General features: G+C 48.2%; 1 protein-coding gene and 1 non-coding gene across 3 annotated transcripts in view; one reads left to right on the forward strand and one right to left on the reverse strand.

Moving 5' to 3' along the window:
- The window catches only part of Osbp2 (oxysterol binding protein 2), a 154282-nt gene that overhangs the window by 100098 nt on the left and 29665 nt on the right, over positions 1–24519 (reverse strand). For both annotated transcript variants that reach the window (XM_052199114.1, XM_052199113.1), the window contains exon 2: positions 10657–10865. In XM_052199114.1, the coding sequence (XP_052055074.1) occupies positions 10657–10865 (209 nt within the window). The remainder of the gene's footprint in view (positions 1–10656; positions 10866–24519) is intronic.
- Positions 21577–21719, forward strand: LOC127696893 (small nucleolar RNA SNORA48). The gene has a single exon (XR_007980342.1). It is a non-coding gene; the product is annotated as a small nucleolar RNA SNORA48 (small nucleolar RNA).

A 24519-nucleotide genomic window follows, 5' to 3' on the forward strand; every position in this document is an offset into this window, starting at 1 on the left:
AAGGGAACAGGTGTCACAGTGCCGTCGGGAAGCTGTAGCCGGCAAATGGCTGAGTCTCACAGACAGGCTGCAAAGAAGGGCGGGTGCAGCACCAAGAAGAGAGGCTGTGAGGGGCCCAGGAGCTGCCCCTCAGCCTGAGAGGGGCAGCAGGTTACGGGTGGGTCTGTGACCCCAGGGGAATGACACCAGGCTCCCTCCCTCCCTGTGGCACAGAGTCCTTGGGGGAAGGTAGAAAAAATGGATCTGTGGACTTGCCACAGAGCAGGGTGTTCAGCCCGCCTCAGGCAGGGGAGCAGGACACAAGGAGGGCCTGCATGTGAACAGTGTATGAGGATGGCAGTTGGCAGCCTTTCTGCCTTAGAGGCGGTATTTATCATCTGGTTTTTTTTTTAAAGGCAAAGAGAACTCAATTTCAAATAAAACAACAACAAACCATGGTTGTTGCTACAGGCCTGGCAGGTTGGCAGACACCCGCAAACCCAGCACTTGAGAGGTGGAAGCAAGGGAGGAGACATGAGTTCAAAGCTAGCCTGTGGCATATATAGTGGATTTCTGGCCAGCCTGGACTATACCAGGAATCCCTGCCTAAAACAAAAAATAAAATAAAAAATAAATAAAAAAGGCACCGTATCTGTGAAGCCAGGCCCTTGCAGGAAGACAGAAGGAGGGAAGTATGGCCATTTGACCTGGGGTCAGTGAGAGGCAGGACAAAGAAAATCCCACCAGGAAGCAGGACAGTGGCAGACCCGGGTTTCCTCCAGGTGAGAATTCCCAGCATGCGTCACCAGGAAGCTGGCTCATAGAGGGTGGCTAGATCTTGTGTGCTCAATACAGCATACCGTAACCCCCAATCCCTCAGGTACATCCGGGAGAAGACAACAGCTCGCAGAGGACACTGAGAGAGGAGCCATTTGCCCTCTTTACCTTTGGTTTAAAAAAAAATGCTGCCTGTTTCCCCAAAGAGAAGCTGGAGCCAGAGCCAGAGAGAGCAGGGTCAGCTGGATTCATCAGGCCAAGGGAACAGAGTTGTAGGCCCAGCTCCCTGGGTCCCTAACCCCAGATCCCAGAACTGAGGGGAAGGAGAAGGTTGCTTTCCAGAGAGGCCTGGGACAAATGTAGGGCGGCCTTTCCTGCGTGGTCCTGTACTGTGTCTGTCATTGTTCCTGTTTGAACTGGAATGTCCCCCAGACGCTCATGTTTTGAATGCTCTGCTGTGGACCTTTTAGGAGGCAGGACCTGGCTAGTAGTAGGTCGCCAGGGAGGAGCCTTGGAAGGTTCCGCCTGCTCCTGGTTCAGCCTAGCTCTGTTTTCTGGATAACCACAAATGAAAATCTGCTGTTGTGTGTCGCATTGGACTGAGCCAGCTCACTGGACACCTTCCCTGCTGTGTTCACCAGAGATCCCTCTGAAATCGTGCGTCAGAATAAGTCTCCTCCTTCAAGCCATTCTGTCACACAGTATGTCAGCAGCAACAGCACCCTTGCAAGACTCCAGTCCCCAGAGTCCAAACTTCAACACACTGGGCGCTGTGGTAAACATGGCCAACAACAGAATTGCCAAACTCTTATTCTTCCAACAAAATCAAGTGGAATACACACCATAATTTCATAAATGAAGATTATAATCACACACTATAAAAAGGTCCTAATTTCACAGTAAATGGGGATGGAATTCCCTCAGGTGGAATACACGAGGCTTCAAAAAACTGTTGCCTTAGCTTCCAGCAGGGCCATCCTGTCTGCAGCCTGACATATAACCCTTCTGCTTGTTAGAAGGGCCCTGTCTTATCCATTCTCATACAACTCTAGGGCCCAGCCATCCCTTCCCCTCAACACTCTATCTTCCTCAGAGAAGAGACTCTGCCTGAGCCTCTGCTCGGGCCACAGCCAGCTTTTCCCAATGGTCCTTCTGGATCAGGGGTCTATTAGGTTGCACTTTCCTCCCAGATAAAACCTTCTATCCTGCAGGGAAGCGCCTTTAACTCAGGAAGTGAACAGCCCAAAGGCTTCAGGATGTCTCTGAAACTGAGCAGAAACACTCCGTCCCTCCCTTTTCAAGGCTGTCTAAGCAGTACAGACAGCAGGAGGTGCTCTCAGACCAACTGGGCTGCCTACTAGAGCCTCAGACCAGACAAGCTGTCGGGAAGAGGCACAGACCAGCTGAGCCACTTGCAAAGGACACCCTCCTCCAACCTGTTGAGATGCCTGCAGCCTGGGCAGTGTGCTCCAAGGCTCCCTCTGGCTTTTGTGAGCAGGCGCCCATGCTGGGGCGGGCTTTGGCAATGCAGCTGTCTTTGAGTAATTTCTGCTCTGGTAAGCAACACCAGTAAAACTCACTGGTTCATCCGGATGGATTTTAGCAATGCTCATACTTTGGTCTGCCATGGGTTCCCTGTCTGAAGGGAGGTGTTTGATCATGTCTTCCCCCAAACAGTCACACAACAGGATCCCTGTTCCCATGACCACTCACTGCACCCAAAGCTCCGTTCTCTTCCCCTTTACAGGGGTCACTGGAGTCCAGGCTGCGCATCTCACCCTAGTCAGTGAGTTCCTCACCTCTGAGTTTCCCGCATCAGGCGTAGCCCTGGGATACAGAAAGACAGTAGTGAAGGTCGTTTGAAGGGTGTATGGGACATTTTACCAGGCGTAGCCCTGGGATACAGAAAGACAGTAGTGAAGGTCGTTTGAGGGGTGTATGGGAATCGGCAACTTCACATAAGTGTGTTGTATTCATTTACAGAGACGGAGCTTCTGACACGTGCCACAGGACTCTCAAGAGGCAAAGTTAGTGCAAGTGGTGTCCAGACTCCGGGCCTCTCACACCGCTTGCAAAAGCCTGCAGTGACTGGCTAACATCAATTCCTTTATGCATTCCCACACTGAGAGAAAGTTTAGTCTCCCCTCTGCCTCTCCCCTGCCCCCAACACCCACCCCCTCAGGTAGCAGAAGGATCATTTCAGTTTTGCTTTTGCAAGCACAGTGAGCTTCTGATTTCTTGAGGTTTAGCACCTGTGGTATGATAGTATTTCCTCCATGCCCCATTTCCACGGACCAGGGGCCATGAGAGCCATCATCCAGCAGAGCAGAGGGAAAAGACACAGGTGTAGGAAGGACCACTGAGTCATGTGATGCTGCAGGACCTCACTGCCTCCAAAACCTGGTCATAACAAGTCCACACTGCAGGCTACATGCTACATCTGTCTTCCTAAGCTCAGCCCAGAGGTAGCCATTACTCACACCCACTTTTCAACCTGTGTTCAAACCCTCGGATGTAAAATCCCAGGAGAATTGGTAGGGATCATGGCAGAGGGAGGGGCCACGGAAGACAGCTGGGCCTCCTGGGACAGATCGTGGCTTCTGCACTCTCACCACTGAGCCCACCCAGTTGTCCCATCCATCATCCTCCTGGCCAGAGGTCTGAGTGCCAGGTTCTGGACAGGCTGGTGACTGCCCTTAGTGTCCCTTCATATCCATAGCCCTTTGCTCCAAGCCCTGCCGTGATCCTCAGGGCGTGGGGAGGGCGGGGGAGCCACGCTTCCAGCAGGCTGTGTACGGTTTATGCTGCTCATCCCTGCAGGGATGATGGTAAAAGTGTAAGTGAGCTGAGCATGGAGAGGAGCTGGGACTTCTTACATAACCAGAATGGCTGCAGAGCTGGGAATGTCTCTTCCTTCAGTCTCCCTGGGCAGCTGGCAAGTCCAGGGCACAATCACAGAGCAGAAAAGCCCATGGGGTAAATTTTATGTGCCCAAGTGGACAGTTGTCTCCATGGTGTGCAGAGGTGTCTGGGTGTCATGAAAGCATCGGTTGCAGGCCAGAGTCCTGGTCCAGCAGCTGGTTCTGACTGGAGAAGCTGGGGCAGAGTTAGTTGAGAAAAACCACTCTTCCCTTCAGCCAGCTGTTCCGACTGGCACACACTCCCTCGGAAAGTATGTCATGTCTGCTGGGACAGCCTGGCCAAAGCCCCTGCAGCCACCTGTGATACCTCTATATTAGTTGTTTATCGTGTAGTTGGTCCAAGGCTGCTTGGTCTCATGAACTTGGGCAGAACATCAGAGTGAGGAGAGTGTGGCAGAGGAGTTCCGTTCACTCATGGCAGACAGCAAGCAAAGAAAGGGGCGGAAAGGGACAGGGACAGGATTCCCCCAGGGACACTCCCAGTGACCTCCTCCCTCCTGCACAATCCCACCTCTGAAAGTTACCAGACCCCCTCCCTGAAATAAGCTCCAGCAGCTGGGGACCCCAAACAGGAACCTTTCAAGAGAGACCCTTCATATCCCAACATGACAGACTCTGTGGGGACTGTGACCCTAGAGAGAGCACCTAGGCCTGGGGTCAATGCTTCAGGGGAACACGCAGCAGTCCAAGGGACCCACACACTGGAACCTGCCCCTCTGTGGGGCTGTTCTGCCACCAGCTGTGGGCAGGATGGCATCTGTGAGCTAGGGTACACTTCCCACAGCATGGCTCCCAGGAATGAAGACACTGGTACCCACAGTGTGCCTTTCCCATATACTATCATGCAATCCGTCCAGGAACCGAGCAGTTAAAGACATGGTACAACTAGATGGAGGCTTCAGAGAAACCCTAACCAACTGCTTACTTCTCAGATGAGGCTGAGGCACTGAGAGATCAAGGCACTTACCCAGGAGCAGACCAGGCCTGGTCCTCACACTCTGCCTGTGCTGCTTACTATATAGCAATTCACAACGTGGAAAGTGGGAAGTTATAGAAATGGAAAGTTAGCTCAGAATAACCATACCAAACCCTCGGCCTGCGGCAGGGCCCGGTTCTCAGCTGCAACCCCTCTGTGTCCGGAACTCACACATCTTGTGTGCTCTGTTTTGTTTCTCAGGGGCTGAGCAGAGAAACCAGCTTAAGTTCCTCTCAGTCCTGGTTCCCTTTGCACCATAGAGCCTGGGTGTGCCCTGTTCTCTGCCCTCATCTGTATACCCCGCCTTTTCTGACTTGCATTTTTCTTCTTTGGTGTTTAGAGCCAATGTTTCAGTATTGTAGCCCAAGCTGGACCAGAACTCATGATCACTTGTCCCTGTGGTGACAGGCAGAGAGGAACCACAACCCTCAGCACTTCCCCTAAGGAGGTGAGCAGATCCCCAGAGGGTGCCATGCAACACGGGCTCCGCAACGGACTCTCAAGGGCACTGACCCCACTGCTACGCTCAGAGCCAGGCCCAAGCTCACCAAGGATATTAAATGCACAGACTCTCCTTGCCTTGTATGCATGTATGTATGGCACATGCATGCCTGGGGCCCACAAAAGTCAGAAAAATGCTTTAGATTTTATGGAACAGGAGTTGCAGATGGTTGTGAGCCACCGTGTGGTTGCTAGGTCCTCTGGAAGAGCAGCCAGTGGTCTTAACCGCTGAGCCGTCTCTCCATTCCTTACTGAGTGATTGCATTGCGAAAGAGTGTTGGATATTTGTCAAATCCTGTCCTTGCATTACTTGAGAAGATTATGTGCCCTCCTTCAATCAAACTGGTGCATTACATTGATTGTTTTTTCTTATTTTGAACCTCCTCGGACTTGTGAAATTAATACTGTTTAATTACGGAGCACAACCCTTTAGCATACTCTGTTAGATTTTGTTTACTTCTGTGGTCATAATGGATGATGGGCGAGTCTTCTTGTCATGTGTTTGGTGGCTTTGGTATCAATGGCTGGCTGCATAAAATAAGAGGCATTTCTTCCTATTGAGTTTTTTCCCCTTGATTGGATTGGTAGACATTCTTCTTAAGACCAGTGATACCATCTGGTCTTGGGTTTTCTTTGCTGTAAAATCTCAATTCCCATGCAACACTCTTTTATAAATGTCAAGACTTCTATAGTTAGTCATGGTGATGCATGCGTGTTTAAACATTTCCCCATTTCCTCTCTTCTAGGTCATCCGACTGTACATATTTCTCTTTATTCCCACAAGGTCATATTGTGGGAATATGATTGTTAGAAATAAGACAAGAGACAAACGTTGGTTGGAAAAGGCACTGACACAAAACCAGTCTGCAGGAAACAGCAGTGGAAGGCGTGGCCTGATTTCTTTCCGTGATGGGGTCTGGCTGCTTACAACTGATCAGCAGTTGTATGGGGCAGGCCACGTGCTAACAAGACAACGCCATTTTCGAGTAGTCTGGTTTTAGTGATGGCAGTCCTCTCTTCCTGCTTGTTGAGTCTCCTGTTTCGCTGCAGGTTTGTCATTATGTATCTTTATAACCATAAAAATTCTTAGAGTTACTCTTTCTGTACACCATGATTTTTTTTATACTGTGTTCTCATTTCCAACCATCTCAAAGTACTTTCTTTGCCCTCGTGGTGGTTTGAATGAGAACTGACCCTAAAGGCTCATATCTTTAAATGCTTGGTCCCCAGTTTGGGAAGGACTAGGAGATGTGTTACTACGGGGTTGGCTTTGAGATTTCAAAAGCCCATGTCATTCCCAGCTCGCTCTCTCTCTCTCTCTCTCTCTCTCTCTCTGCTTTGTGCCTGTGGATCAGATTTAAGCTCTCAGCTACTACTTCAGTGCCATGCCTGCCTGTCTGCTGCCATGCCTCCCTACAAGGATGGTTATGGACTCTAAACCCCTGAAGCCATAGTTCCTGGAAAACTGTTTGGTCATGGTGTCTTATCACAGTGATATACCAGTAACTAAGATAGAAGTTGGTACAAGGAGTGGGGTATCACTGTGACAGGCCTAAACATGCTATTTTTGGTGTAATATGGAAGACCTTGGTACTTTGGAAAAGGAAAAAAGTTAAACACTGTAAGCAGGGCACAATGGGTCATCCTAGTAGGGGTTTGGAAGACAGTAGTGCTGAGAGCCACGTGGACTATGGAGGCCCAGCTCAAGAGGTTTCAGAGGGGAATAATATTAGCAACAGGGCTAAAGACCACTTTTGTGATATTTTGGCAGAGCTGCTTTTGCCTCATCTCAAGAATCTTCCTGAGGCTAAGTTGGAGAGTTTGGGACTAATAATGCTGACAGTGGAAATTTCAAGACACCCTAATACTGACTCTGTTGCACAATTATTAGTAATAATTCTTAAGCAGATCTAAAAGAAAAACAGGCAAGCAGGGAAAAAAACAAATAGAAAATGTACAGTTTGAGGAGAAAAGGAGACTCAGGAAACTTAATGTTGGAGCCAAGGTTTGTGCTGAAAGCGGGAAGGAGATTAAGGAGGGGTCTGATCTGAAATGGAATGAAGGAGGGGGGCCTCAAGGAAAGACCCCAACAAACACGTCTCCACTTATAAAAAAGGCCTCAGGACTTATCTGGTTCTTAAAAAGATACCGTGACTGAAGCAACAACAAATAAAAGCTTCTTCTAGTCTAACTCAAGGAGAGGGACAGCCTCCATCCCAAGCATGCAGCCATCTTTACAGCGCTGGCCTTGGGATTCTAGAGTCACAAAGGATACAGGAGTGAGGGGGGCTCTGGTTAAGGAACATCACCGAGGACAGCTGTGTGTCAGGAGAGGCCCTGCAGGAAGGTGTGGAAGTGAAGCCTAGGTTTCCTGGAGACATTAGAGGTGACAGAGATGTGGGATATTGGCCAAGGAGAGCTGCACAGAGGAGTGGGACCAGCCTGAGAGAGAGAAGGGTGTTGCAGGCAGCAAAGCTGGAAAGGCAGAGATGCCGAAGCCCCTGACATCAGACGTGGATCTACAGGATTTGGAGTTTGCCCTGTTGGGTTTGGTCCTATTTTGGTTCAGTATTTCCTCACTATGTCCCCTATTGGAATAATAATGTATACTCTGTATAATAATAATGTATACAATACAATGTATGTTGTAAGTATGTAAATTGGTTATTTTAAGTTTTCCAGGGTGTTACAATTAAAAGATTGCCTTGAGTCTTAAAAGAGGCTTTGGATGTTGGAAGTATGTATGTTGGAAGTATGTAAATTGGTTATTTTAAGTTTTCCAGGGTGTTACAATTAAAAGATTGCCTTGAGTCTTAAAAGAGGCTTTGGACTTTAAACTTTTTAGCACTGTTGAGACAGTTAAAGACTACGGAGACTTTTGAAGTTGGAGTGAATGCATTTTGCACTACAATGTGGCTACAAGCCTGTGGGGAGCAGGGAGTAGAATGTGGTGGTTTGCTTAAGAATGGCTTCATAGGCTAGGCGGTGGTGGCGCACGCCTGTAATCCCAGCACTCTGGGAGGCAGAGGCAGGCGGATTTCTGAGTTCGAGGCCAGCCTGGTTACAGAGTGAGTTCCAGAACAGCCAAGGCTATATAGAGAAACCCTGTCTCGAAAAAAACAAATCCAAAAAACCAAAAACAGAATGGCTTCATAGGCTCAGCAGGCAATGGCACTTTAGTTAAGTTCCTTCCAACCTGGGAACCCAAAAGGTAAATCTTCAAGGTGTCCTCTGAACTCTACATGCACACAATGGCACTCATGCACTTAAGCATACACCATACGCACACACATGCACACAGGCATGTGCAAACACACACCCACAAATCAATTATAAATAGCTGTAAATGGCTAACCTAGTGAGTGCGGCCTATGCACTACAGAAAATAAAGCTCTTGGAGTCACTTGTTCACAGTGCTTCTGTGAGCCTCGGCTTCCCTCTCTCTGACAGCATGACTGAGCCCAAACCCATCCTTTACCACAGTTGCTTCCCACAGGCAATCACAGAGACCATGGGTCCTCAGGGCTCAGCGCAACCTGATAGTTCCCTGTTGAAAGACTACACTTCCCAGATTCCCTTGCAGACTATGGAAACCAATTTTACCCTTATAAAGAGCTGATTCCTTTTTCTCCTGGAGAGTTAGGCCTTCTGCACATTTAGGTAACAAAAGTGCCCCCTAGCAGTAAATAAGTGCGGTTCTGCCCAGGCCCAGCCTAAGCCTCTCTACAGCTGTGTTGATGACCTGGTGTAGCTCATGAACGAGCCAGCCCCAAGAGCCTCCCCCACTGCAGTGCTGAATCTGTACACAAGTACACTTCAAGTAAAACACCTGCAAGTGGCTCCCTAGACCACTGTGCATCACAGAAAAATAATAGCCTTAGACTAGAGCAATGGCTCAGAAGCTAAGAACACTTGAGGGCTGGAGAGATGGCTCAGCAGTTAAGAGCACTGACTGTTCTTCCGAAGGGCCTGAGCTCAAATCCCAGCAACCACATTGTAGCTCACAACCATCTGTAACGAGATCTGATACTCACTTCTGGGGTGTCTGAAGACAGCCACAGTGTATTTACATATAATAAATAAATCTTAGAAAGAAAGAAAGAAAGAAAGAAAGAAAGAAAGAAAGAAAGAAAGAAAGAAAGAAAGAAAGAAAGAAAGAAAGAAAGAAAAACAAAGAAAGAAAGCCGGGCGATGGTGGTGCACACCTGTAATCCCAGTACTCTGGGAGACAGAGGCAGGCAGATTTCTGGGTTCGAGACCAGCCTGGTCTACAGAGTGAGTTCCAGGACAGCCAGGGCTACACAGAGAAACCCTGTCTCGAAAATAACAAATTTAAAAAAACCTAAACAAACAAACAAACAAACAAAAAACCCAGAAAGAAAGCAGGCAGGCAGGCAGGAAGGAAGGAAGGAAGGAAGGAAGGAAGGAAGGAAGGAAAGAAAGAGAGAGAGAGAGAGAGAGAGAGAGAAAGAAAGAAAGAAAGAAAGAAAGAAAGAAAGAAAGAAAGAAAGAAAGAGCACTTGCTGTTCTCAGAAGACCTGAGTTCAGTTCCCATCACTTACATAAAGGCTTACAATTGTCCATAGCTCCTGTCTCAGAGTATCTGGTACCTTCTTCTGGATGCTGAGAGAAACACACACACACACACACACACACACACACACACCACACATACACACAATAGTCTGTTCAAAATAATCATACCAATAAAATAAATACATCTTAAGAAGACAGCCTAATGGCCTATTCACGGACAACAGGCAAAATGAACTATGATACCTCCATACAACGAAAACCCATATTGTAAAAACAAAGGCAATGCTTTTATGTACAAACAGGGGACACACTTAGGATGGAGAACTGAACAGAAAAGGGCAGCCATGTGATGCCCGCTTGGGCACATGTACAGAGATGACCGTCTCCAGCACCTCTGGAGGCCTCCAGTGAGAGACGACGGTAGGTAGCTAGGATCAGGAGTCAACCATGGGTTTTATACACAGGCTCTTGGAACTACTGGCTTAACGATCACATGAAGACTTTGCTTGGGCCATTAGATTTGGTGTCCAACCTGGCCAATGCAGCAGCTCTGAGAAACTCTCCTCTCTGCACACAATTACAACCAGTTTGAGGTACAGTACACCATTCCGGACCCCCATCCTACACCACTGCTTCTGGGTTTGGATCACTGAATATCTGAAGCATCTGCTGGAATCCTCATAACCATTCTTATTTAAAAAAAAAAAAAAAAAGCACACGCAGCGCCTGGCACTCCAAACATTCCCATCCCCAGGACTGCCACCCACAAACACCTTGACTGAAGAGCTTCCTCCCTGCAGATGGTGCATCCAACCAAGTCAACCTTAGGCCTTCTGAACTGTACCACACTACCTTGGATTCCCTGGCCACAACTGTTCCCGAATGTCCCAGTTCCTCTAGACTACTGTGACACACACCCCTTTCCCCTCCCCAGCCCACCCCGCCCCCATGCTGAACCATCACTACCTGACTGTGTTTTCATCACGCAGATGGCCTTGGCCTTGGCCAGCTCCAGAACAGTGATCCAATGCTGCCGCTCCACCTCTGAGCTGGCCTTGAGGTGGTAGGTCCTGGCCCCGTTGCATAGCAAGATTCCACAAGTGTCCTCTGTTTCAAAGTGTGCGGAGGCCAGGTTGATGGTTCCACGGCAGGTGTGGGCCATTTCACCCTGGTTTCTGTGGGATTCAAGAGGAGGTATGAGGTCAGGTTCCTGAATGCAATAGTTCCAGACTAAAGAAACTCTCGAGGTAAATCCTCATCTTGCTCCTGGAAAGCTGGGAGAGAGCCTGGGATCACCAGTGGGAGAGACCGCCTTGCTGCAATGGACCACATCTGCCCACCAAGGGGAGGGGTAGGAGGCAATACTGGGCCATGCCTGCTACGTACGGTCTGAGCCCTTGAGGACACCAGGAAGGGGAGAAGAGCCCAACATTCAAATGGGGTCTGCGGCTTCACGCCAGGTCCTCTCCACTAAATCTTGGAAGCAAAGAAAAAGATGTTGCTACTAGAGAGGAGACTGGAAGCCCAGAGCTGAAAGGGAGGACCCTGGTACCTTCTGCTTTGAGGTAATCTGGGAATAGCCTCATCCTTGAGACTGTCCTTCTGTTGCACCCAGACAGCCATAGAGCAAGGACACATCTATCATTGTCTCTCAAGACAATGACAGGGCTAACATGATGCTACCTCATGGCAGAGGACAACTCTTTCACTGGACCATCACGAGTGGATTTACCTCGCTCACTCCCTTAGGTACTTGAAGGAAATCCAGAACCCCAGAAGGACCCCAGATCTTTCCACAGAGGGCTTTGCAAAGGGAAAAGCACTTGACAAGCATCTAATAGTGCCATGGGGGGACGAATTCACTTGGCAATTGCCTGCCTGTTCTTGGTTGTCTGCCAACTTGACTTCATCTGGAATTAACCAAACCCTAAGAGGATAGGTGCAGGGCAGATCTTTTTTTTTTTTTTTTTAATTTATTTATTTTTTTTTGGATTTGTTTTTTTCGAGACAGGTTTTCTCTGTATAGCCCTGGCTGTCCTGGAACTCACTCTGTAGACCAGGCTGGCCTCAAACTCAGAAATCCACCTGCCTCTGCCTCCCAGAGTGCTGGGATTACAGGTGTGCGCCACCACCATCCGGCACAAGCCTGGAGTCTTAAGGTTTAATTTTAGGCTTGAGGCTGTTCGGGTATTAAATGCTATAGTGACTGACTACCGACAGCACTCCTGCTAGGCGCAAAAAGAAAAGGGACACAGACTACGCTCTAGGCACAAGCAAAGCTTGTAAGACTGGGAGAATTCACACGGCTTTCAGACAACTGGAAGAGCTCCAGGGTCACGGTACCAGAGAGCAGGAGAGGCAGAGAAGAAGGGAAAGGCCAAACGTAGTACTGGAGGGAACGTTAAGGAGTTATACTCTTATACCCAAAGTCAAAGCGGTAGGTCTCCTGGGCTTAATATTAGAAAGGAGGGAGGATCGATAGCTCAGACATTTCTGTGGGAGATGGAAGAAAGCCAGGCCACTGCAGCAAATCAGTCAGTGTTCCACTGTAAGTAGTCCACTGGCATAGTGCAGATCACAATCCCACCTATCATACACACACACACACACACACACACACTACTGTATATATAATAAATACCCAGTGCAGTCTGTGCAGATACATGCAAAGGACTGGAGGAGTAAATGGGTGAGAAGTGAGATACTTCTTGTCAACAGCAGCATGACCACAAATATAGACTGTGCCTGTTAATCTTGTTAACTTGCTTGGGATCAAGTAAAAGAGTCTTGGGGTGGCACTGTGAGGGTATTTCCTGAAGGGCAGGGCGCTCCTCCAGAGTGAGCAGAACCTTACCTCGGCAGCCTAGATATAAACATGGATGTGGGAAGACGGTCTGATTTTGGTTTTGCCTGCCCTCCTTTACCGCCTGCTGGTGAGTGCATCTACCCTATTGATGTCACCCTGGCTACCATCCTTCACTGACATCAAAACCCAACTTCTTCAGCCTTCTGACATGAACTGAAAAACATACAAACAAACAAACAAACAAACAAACCCCAAAAAGTCAGTGGCTCTCCAAGAACCCTCCAGGTCTTGAGCACCAGATCAGGACTACTGAGGCATCATTCCCACCCCTAGCCCTCCCTGCCCATGGACTGAGCAGACACTGGGGCCTCAGTCTTTCCAGAGTATAAACAGACATTGTTGGACTATGCTGATGAAATGGTGTAAACTAATCTCATAAATCACTCCTTTGTGTTATATATTTATATTTTTTGTTTTGTTCCTCTAGAGAACTGTGACTAATACATGGGCGAGAATCACCAAATACAGTGTAGAGTTCTAGATGATAAAAAAAAAAAAAGACTGGACAGACTATTGCAATTCAAACATAGCCTGGAATTTGGATGTAGCCTTATCATGGTGCCATTGTCCTGGGTTTGGTGATGCTCCAGAGAAGAACCCCTCATCTCCCATGCAAGCAGCTCTATTTAAACTTGAGTCACCAGGACAGAAACAGACATGAAAACAGAAGGGGTCTGATTGATGAGAGGAGGGAAATGAGCAGGAGTGGAAGGGGATAAGTGAGGTCAAAGTGTGAATGTCATCAGAATACATTACACACGTAATGAGATTGTCATAGAGAAGTCAAACATTATAACTAATATATGCTGAGTTGCAAACTCTGGTGTCTTACTCAGGGTTTCTATTCCTGCACAAACATCATGACCAAGAAGCAAGTTGGGGAGGAAAGGGTTTATTCAGCTTACACTTCTACACTGTTGTTGATCACCAAAGGAAGTCAGGACTGGAACTCAATCAGGTCAGGAAGCAGGAACTGATGCAGAGGCCATGGAGGGATGTTTCTTACTGGCTTGCTTCCCCTAGCTTGCTCAGTCTACTCTCTTATAGAACCCAAGACTACCAGCCCAAAGGTGGAACCACCCACAAGGGGCCCTCCCCCCTTGATCACTAATTGAGAAATTGCCCCACAGCTGGATCTCATGGAGGCGCTTCCCCAACTGAAGCTCCTTTCTGTGATAACTCCAGACTGTGTCCAGTTGACACACAACACCAGCCAGTACACGTGGACGAATTGCTGAGGTGCTTATTTAACATATCCAAGCAGACCTGGCCACCAGGTTCTCCCAGCATCCCTCAGTCCAACGGGGTCCTCCTAGCTGGCATACCTTGTCCCCTCCCCTGAACTCTCCAGCCCAGGGGGCTTAGCTGCTCTTCCCTTTATAGCCCAGCAAGAGGTTACCCCTCTTCTTTGGGCCCCCTGGCTGCTGCACCTGGTTCCCCTCTCCCCTCCTCCCCTGCCCCCTCTCCACATATGACCTAGCTCAGTCTGGTTGTGAGCACTCCACACTCTACCACATGTCCTTGCCTGATTATGCTCTTCCTTTTATCTACAGTAAACCTTCTCCCCCACCATAGGACCAGGCATGCTTCCTTTCTTCTCCTTTTTATATATTTCCCCCCTTTTACTATATTCTAATAAAATAATTTTTTGAAAAATTTAAAATAATAAAACCTTTAAGAAAAAACAAAAATAGCTCAGATTAGCTTTCTTAGTTACCTAGCACCCAATAAACTGGATCTTTAATTATAATAAATTGTTTGGCTTTTTTTAAATCAAGGTTTAAATTTGATTTTCCAGTTTATTCCTTATTTCACTATTTGGAAGAACTATGTAGCAGGCTATATAAATTTGAGGGCAATGGCCTTTCAGATTACCATAGCCCGGTGAAATTCTGGCCTTGGAGTTTAGCTCTCCTTTTTCTCCCATCTAGGGGCTTCATGTTCCGTCTACTCTGGGCCAGCAACAGGGGGCATTTTATCCTGTTTATTACATCCATTTTATTTTAATTTCAATGGCTTCAAATGCAGTCCAGAAAAGAGCCTAAATTGTAGGAACAGACCTAGATCTCAGATTGCTGTGGGGGGGGGGCGGGGGGCGGCACTCCTGCTCTCCATGCTTATAAAAGGCTTCTGTTCTCCCTTTAAAAATCCTGGCTGAAGTGTCGTCATTAAGATGTCTCATTGATAAAGACTCTTGCTGCTAAGCCAGATGACCGACTTCAATCCCGGGACCTCTATGATGGAAGGAGAGAACTGACTCCTGAAAATTGACCTCTGATCACCACAAGTTCCATAGAGGACACACGCATGCGCGTGTGCACAGACACACAGACACACACACACACACAGAGACACACAGACACACACATACACACACACATACATACACACATACACACACAGAGAAAGAGAGAGAGAGAGAGAGAGAGAGAGAGAGAGAGAGAGAGAGAAACAAATGGAACTTTTAAAAGTCTATAGGATATAGTTGAAAGCTGGGTGTGTTGAAATGGAACTTTGTAATCTTAGCATTTGGGAGACGGAGGCAGGAGGGTCAACCATTCAAGGCACCATCTAGGTTACAGAGTGAGTTTGGGCCATCTTGAACTACATGTGACTCTGTCTCTGAATGGCAAGCGAACAAACCCATAAACACATTTTTAAAAAATCCTCATTGAGATGTCAAGGAATGTTCCAGAGCCTCTCAAAAGCCCAGCTGGTGGAGCAATGCTCAGCTCAGCCTGCTGGAGCCTCTGAGCCTCTTGGGAGCCCCCACTTTCTCACTGGGGGTTCATGGAGGTGTCATACAGCCCAAAGCCATCATTCTTACCAGTCCTGGGCAGCTACAGTGGGCTCACTCCCACAGGCAGGCCATGGCATAGGTGCCCAGTCACATCAGCCAACCCTCCCCCTACGAAGCTCTGCCCCCCTTACAGGGAGTTTGGGTTGAGGCTTTTGTTTACTATCCGATACATGCAGAGCAAACAGGGACAAAAGTAGGTGACAGAACTCATGACAAGTTACAGTGGCCATCACCGACAATGTGCCCTTCATTGACTCTCAGCCAAATGACCCTCAGCAGTGACCTTGCCAGGACAGCAGCTGTCAGAGCCTGTATTTTCTTTGCCACAAAGACCACCTGGTGCTAATGTATTACTTACTTCTCTTGTAGTTTGACAGAATAGCCAAGATAAATGTGACAGAATAAAAATGTAAGTGGTTCATTGTTTTGGAATGGTCAGTCCATCATGATAGAGAGGACATCAGAGGGCAGGGCATGGTGGCTATCATCAGAGAAAGGACAGGGAGCTAGGAATCCTTTGAGGCATGCCCCTAATAAGCTACTTCCTCCAGGTAAGCATGGCCCCAGAATAGTACCACAGGCTGAGGACCAGGCATTCAAACATGAGTATGAAGGACATTTTGTATTTAAGCCACAATATTCCACCCCAGTTCCTAAGGGATCATAGTCATCTCATAATGCAAAATACATTATTCCCTCTCCAGCTGTCCTACAGTCGAAGTCAAAAGTCTAAGTTCAAGCCTCCTCTAAGCTGTGACGCTCTGTAAAATGAAAAGGAAAGTCACATACGCTCAAAATAACCTGTGCAGAGAACGCATTACCATTCCAAAGGGAGAGATCAGGGTGTCACAAACAGAACTGAGACCAGAACCCAGCAGGGCGAACATTACATGCTGCAAATCCACATCAAGTCCAGGGTGTCTGGTGCCCGATGTGAGCACCGACAAGCTTGGGAAGCCCGCCTGCCTCTGTTTACTGACTGCAGCTCTCCTAAAGATCCGTTTTTGGCAACTCTACCTCTTGGATTCTCCATGGCAGCTCAGGCTTCACGCTCACAGCTTCATGAGGTGCTGCTGTGTCAGGGATGCTTACAGGGAGCACCATTCCGCTGTGTTCTGACTAGCCTCCCATGATTTCCCTTGAGAGTCTGGTGGGACCCATGACCCTGTAAATCTTGCGTTCTACATGCCCACATAACCAGGATGGATGACACAGCCTCAAGCATATCCTGGTGGACTGCAGCATCCCCCACGTACCTGGGTTTGATTAACACAGGAAAATACCTATGTGAGTATGTGCAGTATTTTCTACATCTCTCAAAGCAAATGAACCTTGATTCTCTTGATCCTGCCATAGGTTGGGTCTGGCCAACTGGTGAGATCCTCTGAAGGCATCTTTCTGATTGTTCCAGTGCGAAACCCTTGGCTTCTTTTCAATGCATTGACGCTCCTGAACAAGCAAGCCCTTCTTGTCTGCAACATTAAATGTGCCTCTTTTCTGGATGAACGTTTTCCCAGCCTTTCCACTCTGCTTTCTGACCCTGATCCTCACTGTAAGCTTGGCTAAAAGCAGCTGACGGTGTCCATGCCACGGCCTGAATGCTATCCTGACTTGACGTTTCCCTCTGTTAAATTAACTAGTCCGTTTAGTTTTACTCAACGTTTCAGGGCTGCAAGAATGAAACACGAATTGCCTCAGGCCCTGTTTGCTGGAGAATTTTTGTTGCCATTTAAGCTCAGGTTAGTCATGAGAGCCCCACCCCCACTTCTCTAGCCCAAGTTTGTGTCTCAGTCCTTTGTACATCACCGTAACTAAATTCCTGGCACAAGAACTTGAAGAGGAGGGATCCGTTTCTGCTGATGGTTTCAGGGCTGTTGGTCTGCGTTGTGGGGAGTGTGACTAAGGAGAAGGACTTTTGCCACCCCTCCAGTTCCCTCCTAAGTGTCCCATCTAGGCTGCCATCCCTTGAGTCACATAGAAACCCCTTCATGGTGTGATGGTGATAATGACTATGAACCCGATGGTATCCAGAGTCAGTGTGGAGGAGGGGTAATCTACATTAAGTTAGAGTGGAATGGTCCATCCTAAGAGTGGGCAGCACCAGTCAGTGGGCTGGGGTCCTAGACTGGGTATAAAGGAGGAAGCTGGCTGGGCACCCTCTGCTTCCTGGCTACAGATGTCATGTGATCAGCAGCCTCGCCCCTGCTGCCATGCCTTACCTGGCATGAAGATTTCCCCAGATGCTAAGCCAAAAGAAACCCTTTCTCCCGTCAGTTGCTCCTGCCAGGATATTTTATCACAGCAACAACACATTGCTAAGACACAGGGTGTATATTTCACATCTCCTGATTCTTGCCCTTGAGTGGGTTAGAGTCTCAGATTCCAAGGTGAGACATCAGATGACCCCATAGGGCTTCTGCTAAGTCAGAAGACAAGTTACCGCTTGGCCACTTTCCACAGCTTGTGCCAGTGACCAAGCAAGTGACTGACCTGCCAGACAATTGATCCTGAGTCTTGTGAGCGGTTAGGCTAGTGTCCTGCTGGGCGTGGAAGAACAATGTCTACACTAGGACCTGCAGGACTCCCTGAGGTTCTCTAAATAGTGGCTGGTGGTGGACAGGGCACCTGACGCTGAGCAGCTGAAGTGCTTACAGAGAGCAACTTGGTTCCAGAGAGGGAATGGAGACCTCTTCCTCTCTTCTTCCAGGTAACTGGCCACCAACAGGAGTGGCCTTTGTCGCTGAATGAACTGTTGGTACATTCTGCCTGAGGAAGAGATGGCGGCCCTTAGTTCTCTTGGGAAAACAGCGCTCCCCGTGGTACAGTGGAGCTGAGTCTATGTGGAGGGCACGAGCAGCACAAGATGAGGCTGTCTGGGGCCAGCAACTGGTTCAGCTTCCTAAGCTTTCTTCAGCCACTGCCTACGAGCTTCTTGGTTGATGCGAAGTGGTCCCTTACATAAACTGTCACAGTGGAGCAGGGGATAAAAGGGAATAGGACACAAAACTCTCTCTCTATGGACTGCTCAATAGTATGTTTTCTCATTGTGCATTTTCTAGAAAAGTCCGTGTGGCAGGTGGACAACCTAACTATAATGGCCATAGCTGGTGGTGATATGGCGCCCTCTTGCTTAAGACTCTGGTACTGAAGCTCCAACAGAGTAAGTAACTTCACAAGAAAAGTTCAGGGTAAGAAAATAAAGTTGGGGCTGGTAAGTTGACTCGGAGGTTAAGAACACTGGCTGTTCTTCCAGAGGTCATAAGTTCAATTCTCAGCAACCACATGGTGGCTCACAGCCATCTCTAAAGGAACCTGTTGTCCTCTTCTGGTCTGTAGTAGTTTTACATGCAGACAGAGTTCTCATTTTTTTTGTTTTGTTTTGTTGTTGTTTTGTTTTCTTTTTCGAGACAGGGTTTCTCTGTGTAGCCCTGACTGTCCTGGAACTTTACTCTGTAGACCAGGCTGGCCTCGAACTCAGAAATCCACCTGCCTCTGCCTAACAAGTGCCGGGATTAAAGGCATGAGCCACCACCACCCGGCCAGAGTTCTCGTTTTAAAAATAAATAACATTTTTTAAGATTCATTTATTTATTATATGTAAGTACACTGTAGCTGTCTTTAGACACTCCAGAAGAGGGTGTCAGATCTCATTACGGATGGTTGTGAGCCACCAAGTGGTTGCTGGGATTTGAACTCAGGACTTTTGGAAGAGCAGTCAGTACTTTTAACTGCTGAGCCATCTTTCCAGCCCCAAGTTATAAATAACTTTTTAAAGGAAAAGAAAATTGAAAAGTAGTCAGTTTGAATCCAGATTACACCCTGACTTATGTTCTTCTCCCTATGCGGGCTGAAGCAGACGGTGACTCACTTGTTAATCCCCACCCAACCTGTCTGCCAAGTGGTGACTCAGTAATGTCATCATGAATGCACCTATAAAAAGGAAATATTCTAGAAAACAGACCGGTCTCAAAGAACATTCTACCTTGTAAGGAAGCAGGCTTACAGATTACAAAGCACTGTTTAAATAATAAGAAAAGGGCAAAGCACTTGTGGTGAAACACTGGTTTGATTGCCAGTGTCCAAAAATAAATACTAATACTATCAATTAACTAGCTAAGCATTATTATCTAAGAGCTGGGGAGGTGCTCAGTGGTAAGGGCACTGATTCAGTCCCCAGCTCCCACATGGGGACTCACAACTGTGTGACTCCAGGTCCGAGGGGTTGGCCCTCCCTCTTCAGCCTCCTCAGGCATTGGACACACACATGGGACACAGACACTTACTGGATACACAGTGAGTCACGTTTTTTTTAAAAAAAAATCCAAAAAAATCAGATTTATTCAATAATGACTTAATCTGAAAATGATTTTAGAATAAAATATTTAGGTGTATGGCTTGGTGGTGAAGCTTTTTTCTAGCATGTGCAATGCCCTAGGTTAAATCCCCAGCACTGCTGAAAAGACAAGGCCTCCCTAAACATGCATTGCATTTAAAAGCTAAATAAACAAGATAAATAAATTCAGAATAAAAGGGACCTCCACCTTATAAAAATTCATTGGGTATCAAATTCATCTGGAACAACAAAAAACCCAGGATAGCTAAAACTATTCTCAGCAACAAAAGAAAATCTGGGGGAATCAGTATCCCTGACCTCAAGCAATACTACAGAGCAATAGTGTTAAAAACTGCATGGTATTGGTACAGTGACAGGCAGGAGGATCAATGGAACAGGATTGAAGATCCAGAAATGAACCCACACACCTATGGCCACTTGATCCTCGACAAAGAGGCTGAAAACATCCAATGGAAAAAAGATAGCCTTTTCAACAAATGGTGCTGGTTCAACTGGAGGTCAGCATGCAGAAGAATGCGAATTGATCCATCCTTGTCTCCTTGTACTAAGCTCAAATCCAAATGGATCAAGGACCTCCACATAAAGCCAGACACTCTGAAGCTAATAGAAAAGAAACTGGGGAAGACCCTTGAGGACATCGGTACAGGGAGAAAGTTTCTGAACAGAACACCAATAGCGTATGCTCTAAGAGCAAGAATTGACAAATGGGACCTCATAAGGTTACAGAGTTTCTGTAAGGCAAAGGACACCATCAAGAGGACAGATCGGCAACCAACAAATTGGGAAAAGATCTTCACCAATCCTACATCAGATAGAGGGCTAATATCCAATATATATAAAGAACTCAAGAAGTTAGACTCCAGAAAACCGAACAACCCTATTAAAAAATGGGGTACAGAGTTAAACAAAGAATTCTCACCTGAAGAACTTCGGATGGCGGAGAAGCATCTTAAAAAATGCTCAACTTCATTAGTCATTAGGGAAATGCAAATCAAAACAACCCTAAGATTTCATCTTACACCAGTCAGAATGGCTAAGATTAAAAATTCAGGAGACAGCAGGTGTTGGAGAGGGTGTGGAGAAAGAGGAACACTCCTCCACTGCTGGTGGGGTTGCAAATTGGTACAACCACTCTGGAAAGCAGTCTGGCGGTTCCTCCGAAAACTGGGCACCTCACTTCCAGAAGATCCTGCTATACCACTCCTGGGCATATACCCAGAGGATTCCCCACCATGTAATAAGGATACATGCTCTACTATGTTCATAGCAGCCCTATTTATAATTGCCAGATGCTGGAAAGAACCCAGGTGTCCCTCAACAGAAGAGTGGATGCAAAAAATGTGGTATATCTACACAATGGAGTACTATTCAGCCATTAGAAACAATGAATTCATGAAATTCTTAGGCAAATGGATGGAGCTAGAGAACATCATACTAAGTGAGGTAACCCAGACTCAAAAGGTGAATCATGGTATGCACTCACTAATAAGTGGTTATTAACCTAGAAAACTGGAATACCCAAAACATAATCCACACATCAAATGAGATACAAGAAGAAAGCAGGAGTGGTCCCTGGTTCTGGAAAGACTCAGTGAAACAGTATTTGGCAAAACCAGAACGGGGAACTGGGAAGGGGTGGGAGGGAGGACAGGGGAAGAGAAGGGGGCTTACGGGACTTTCGGGGAGTGGGGGGGGCTAGAAAAGGGGAAATCATTTGAAATGTAAATAAATTATATCGAATAAAAAAAAAAGAAAAAGCAAAAAAAAAAAAAAATTCATTGGGTAAAAAAATAAAGCCTTATACTTTATCTATCTTGCTGCCTAAATGTTATGCTTTGATAAAAAGTGCTTTTAAAAAACACTCAGACCCCCTGGCAATGGGCAAAGAGACACCTTGCTGGTGGCGCTGCTCTTCTATCAGTCAGGGGAGGGCAGATGGCAGTCCTTTGTTCGTCCTAGCTTGACATCTGGCTTGCTGGCCAAAGCTGACTTAGGCCTAGGACTCATAAAAATCAAATCAAGCCCAGGCAGGCAGCTCGGGAGGAAGAAGACAGGGACCGGCTAACCCCCATGGCATCCACAAGCCTGACCTCCAGCCCATAGACACCTGCTCGCCACCACACTATACAGCGTGGATGGAGGATGCCACCCAGGAGCCTGGCATCCACATGGCCAGCCTGCAGCAGGGGCCACCACAATGTGCAAGTATGTGGTGGACAGATGGGCGGGAAAGAGAAATGGAGTAGCTCAAGCATCACAAAGAGAGACAGAACTGGAGACTCAGGGCGGAGAGGAGCAGCCTGTTGTGAATGGCGAGCCAGCCACCTGGGATCGTGCATGGTGAGGTCCCAGCCCAAGTCGCTGCTGAGGGCTATGTCTGGATCTGGGCTATGCAACAACAGGGGTCCGTGTTGATGTTCATGCCTCATAGAGAACACTGGGATGTCCCTGGCTGGGGTACCTGCTGGGGACACATGGCTGTCCAGCAGCTGTGATAACTGGCCCCACCTCTCACTGGATGTGGTGCTCTGGAGAGAGGGACAGCATTCAGGAGAATGCTTGTGCCTCGCCCAGACAGCACAGCAGAACTGGCCCTGGTGGCAGGGATGTGGGTGAACCGGATTGAGAACACGAGTATAGAAGAGTCAGTCACTTGTATGCCGTGTGATGATACAGGCACAGAGGTTCCCCTCACCCCTGCCAGCTGCCCCTTGCCACCTCCAGCAGCCAGGAAAGCTGCCCACAAAGTCACAAGCTCAGGAGAGCTAGACCTGCCCCTCGCCAGCTGGAATATGCAGGAGAGCAGGCCCTGATGTCACCGGATGGCGCAGGAGAGCTGACCCTCATGGTAAGGGTGTGGGTGAGCCAGCTCTGAGGGGGAGAGCACGGGAGAGCTCTCTGGTTTGCCATGAGGTGGCCTGGGTGCAGGTGGCTGCCTCCCCACCCCCACCCCACTTTGTCCCTCACTAACTGCAAGCATTGCACCAGCTGGCACCGGGGTCACGGGATCGGGTGAACTGGTCCTGCCCCTCACCAGCTGCAGCACTTGGGAGAGCAAGCTCTGACCTTACCTGGGCACAACAGGGCTGAGCTGACTGGTATGCCACTTGTATGGCATGGGGGTGGTATGGTTGCAAGGATGATGCCCTCCCCACCCCTCCCTTGCCACTTGCAGTAGCCAGGAGAGCTGGCCTGGGGGTTAGGACATGGGAGAGATGGCCCTGCCCCCTCAATGGTTGTAGTGTTCAGGAGGGTAGGTCCTGTACCTCGTCTGGACAGCACAGTAGAACTGGCCCTGGTGGAGGGGATACAGGTGAACCAGACCCAAGGTGCGAGAACAGGAGAGCTGGCCCAGCCCCTCACAGGCTGCAGTACTTGAGAGAGTGGACCCCAGTCCTTGACCAGGTAGCACAATGAAGCTGGCTCTGGAAGAGTGGGTGCAGGTGAGCTGGCCCTGGAGACATGAGAACAGGAGAGCAGACCCTGCCTTCTGCCAATGGTGGCATTGGAGGGTGTCTTAGTTAGGGTTTCCATTGCTGTGAAGAGACACCACGACCAAGGCAACTCTTATAAAGGGCAACATTTAGTTGGGGCTGGCTTACAGGGTCAGAGGTTCAGTCCATTATTGTCATAGCAGGAAGCATGGCAGCATCCAGGCAGACATGATGCTGGAGGAGGAGCTGAGAGTGCTATATCTTGATCCAAAGGTAGCTAGGAGGAGGTTCTCAAAGCCCACCCCAACAGTGATACATTTCCTCCAACAAGGCCACACCCACTCCAACAAGACCACACCTCCTAATAGTGTCGCTCCTTGGGCCAAGCATATTCAAACTACCACAGATGGTCCTAGCCAGAGCAGTGCCAGAGAGCTCACCTGGTAGCACAGATAAAGGAGAGCTGGCAGGCAGACTAGCTCGGCTACCACCCAGGCCTAGCTGCAGGACTCTGAGTTGGTCCACCCCAAAATCTATATCATCTGCAAGTGGTTAGGATGTGTGAAAGGGCCTGTCATGCTGTTCCTAAGCTATAGGATCTCCATGACACAGGGCAACAGCATAAGCAGGGGGAGTCCTGATGAGGATCTGATACTGATGGTGTCACAGAACTCAGAGATCTCAAACCAGGCTAATGACTTGTTGCAGTGAACATTTGCAAATGAAGATTGTGGACAGAGGGATACACTGTGGGTCACACACTGTGACACACTACAGCTCCCACGATGAGATGTTTTCTATGCTTTTTGTTGATGTTGTTATTGGTGGTGGTGGTGTGTGTGCGTGTGCGTGTGTGTTTTATTGTAGGAGGAGGTTGCAGGGGCAAAGGTGGATATGAGAGTTTTAGGAGATAAGCAGGACGTGAAAACTGCATGATGTGAAACTCCCAACAAATCAGTGAAAGGATGGCAGTAGAAGGGAGAGGCGGTGTCTTGGCTTCTCTTGTTGTTGCTGTGATAAAGCGACTCGAGGGGGAGGGGCTCGCTTGGCTCACGGTTTGAGGGTATTGCGGCAGCAGGAGCCTGGGGCAGCCGGTCACCTCACATCTGCAGTGGGAAGCAGAGAACGGCCCTTCTCCAGCCCTGCTGGCTTTTCTCCTTCTTATTCAGTTCTGGACCCCAGGCCACCGGTTGGGGCTGCCCACTTCTAGGTGAGTCTGTCCTCCTCAATGAGCCTAGTCATGATGGGCTCTCGCAGGCTTGCCCAGTGCGGTTTCTCCTAGGCAATTCTCAGTCATGCCCAGCTGACAATATTAGCCATCGCTTCTCTATCCTCGTCAACTTGACAACCAAGCACATCATTCTAAAGCCTTCCT

The sequence above is a fragment of the Apodemus sylvaticus genome, chromosome 11 (genome assembly GCF_947179515.1).
Source record: "Apodemus sylvaticus chromosome 11, mApoSyl1.1, whole genome shotgun sequence".
Classification (NCBI taxonomy): Eukaryota; Metazoa; Chordata; class Mammalia; order Rodentia; family Muridae; genus Apodemus; species Apodemus sylvaticus.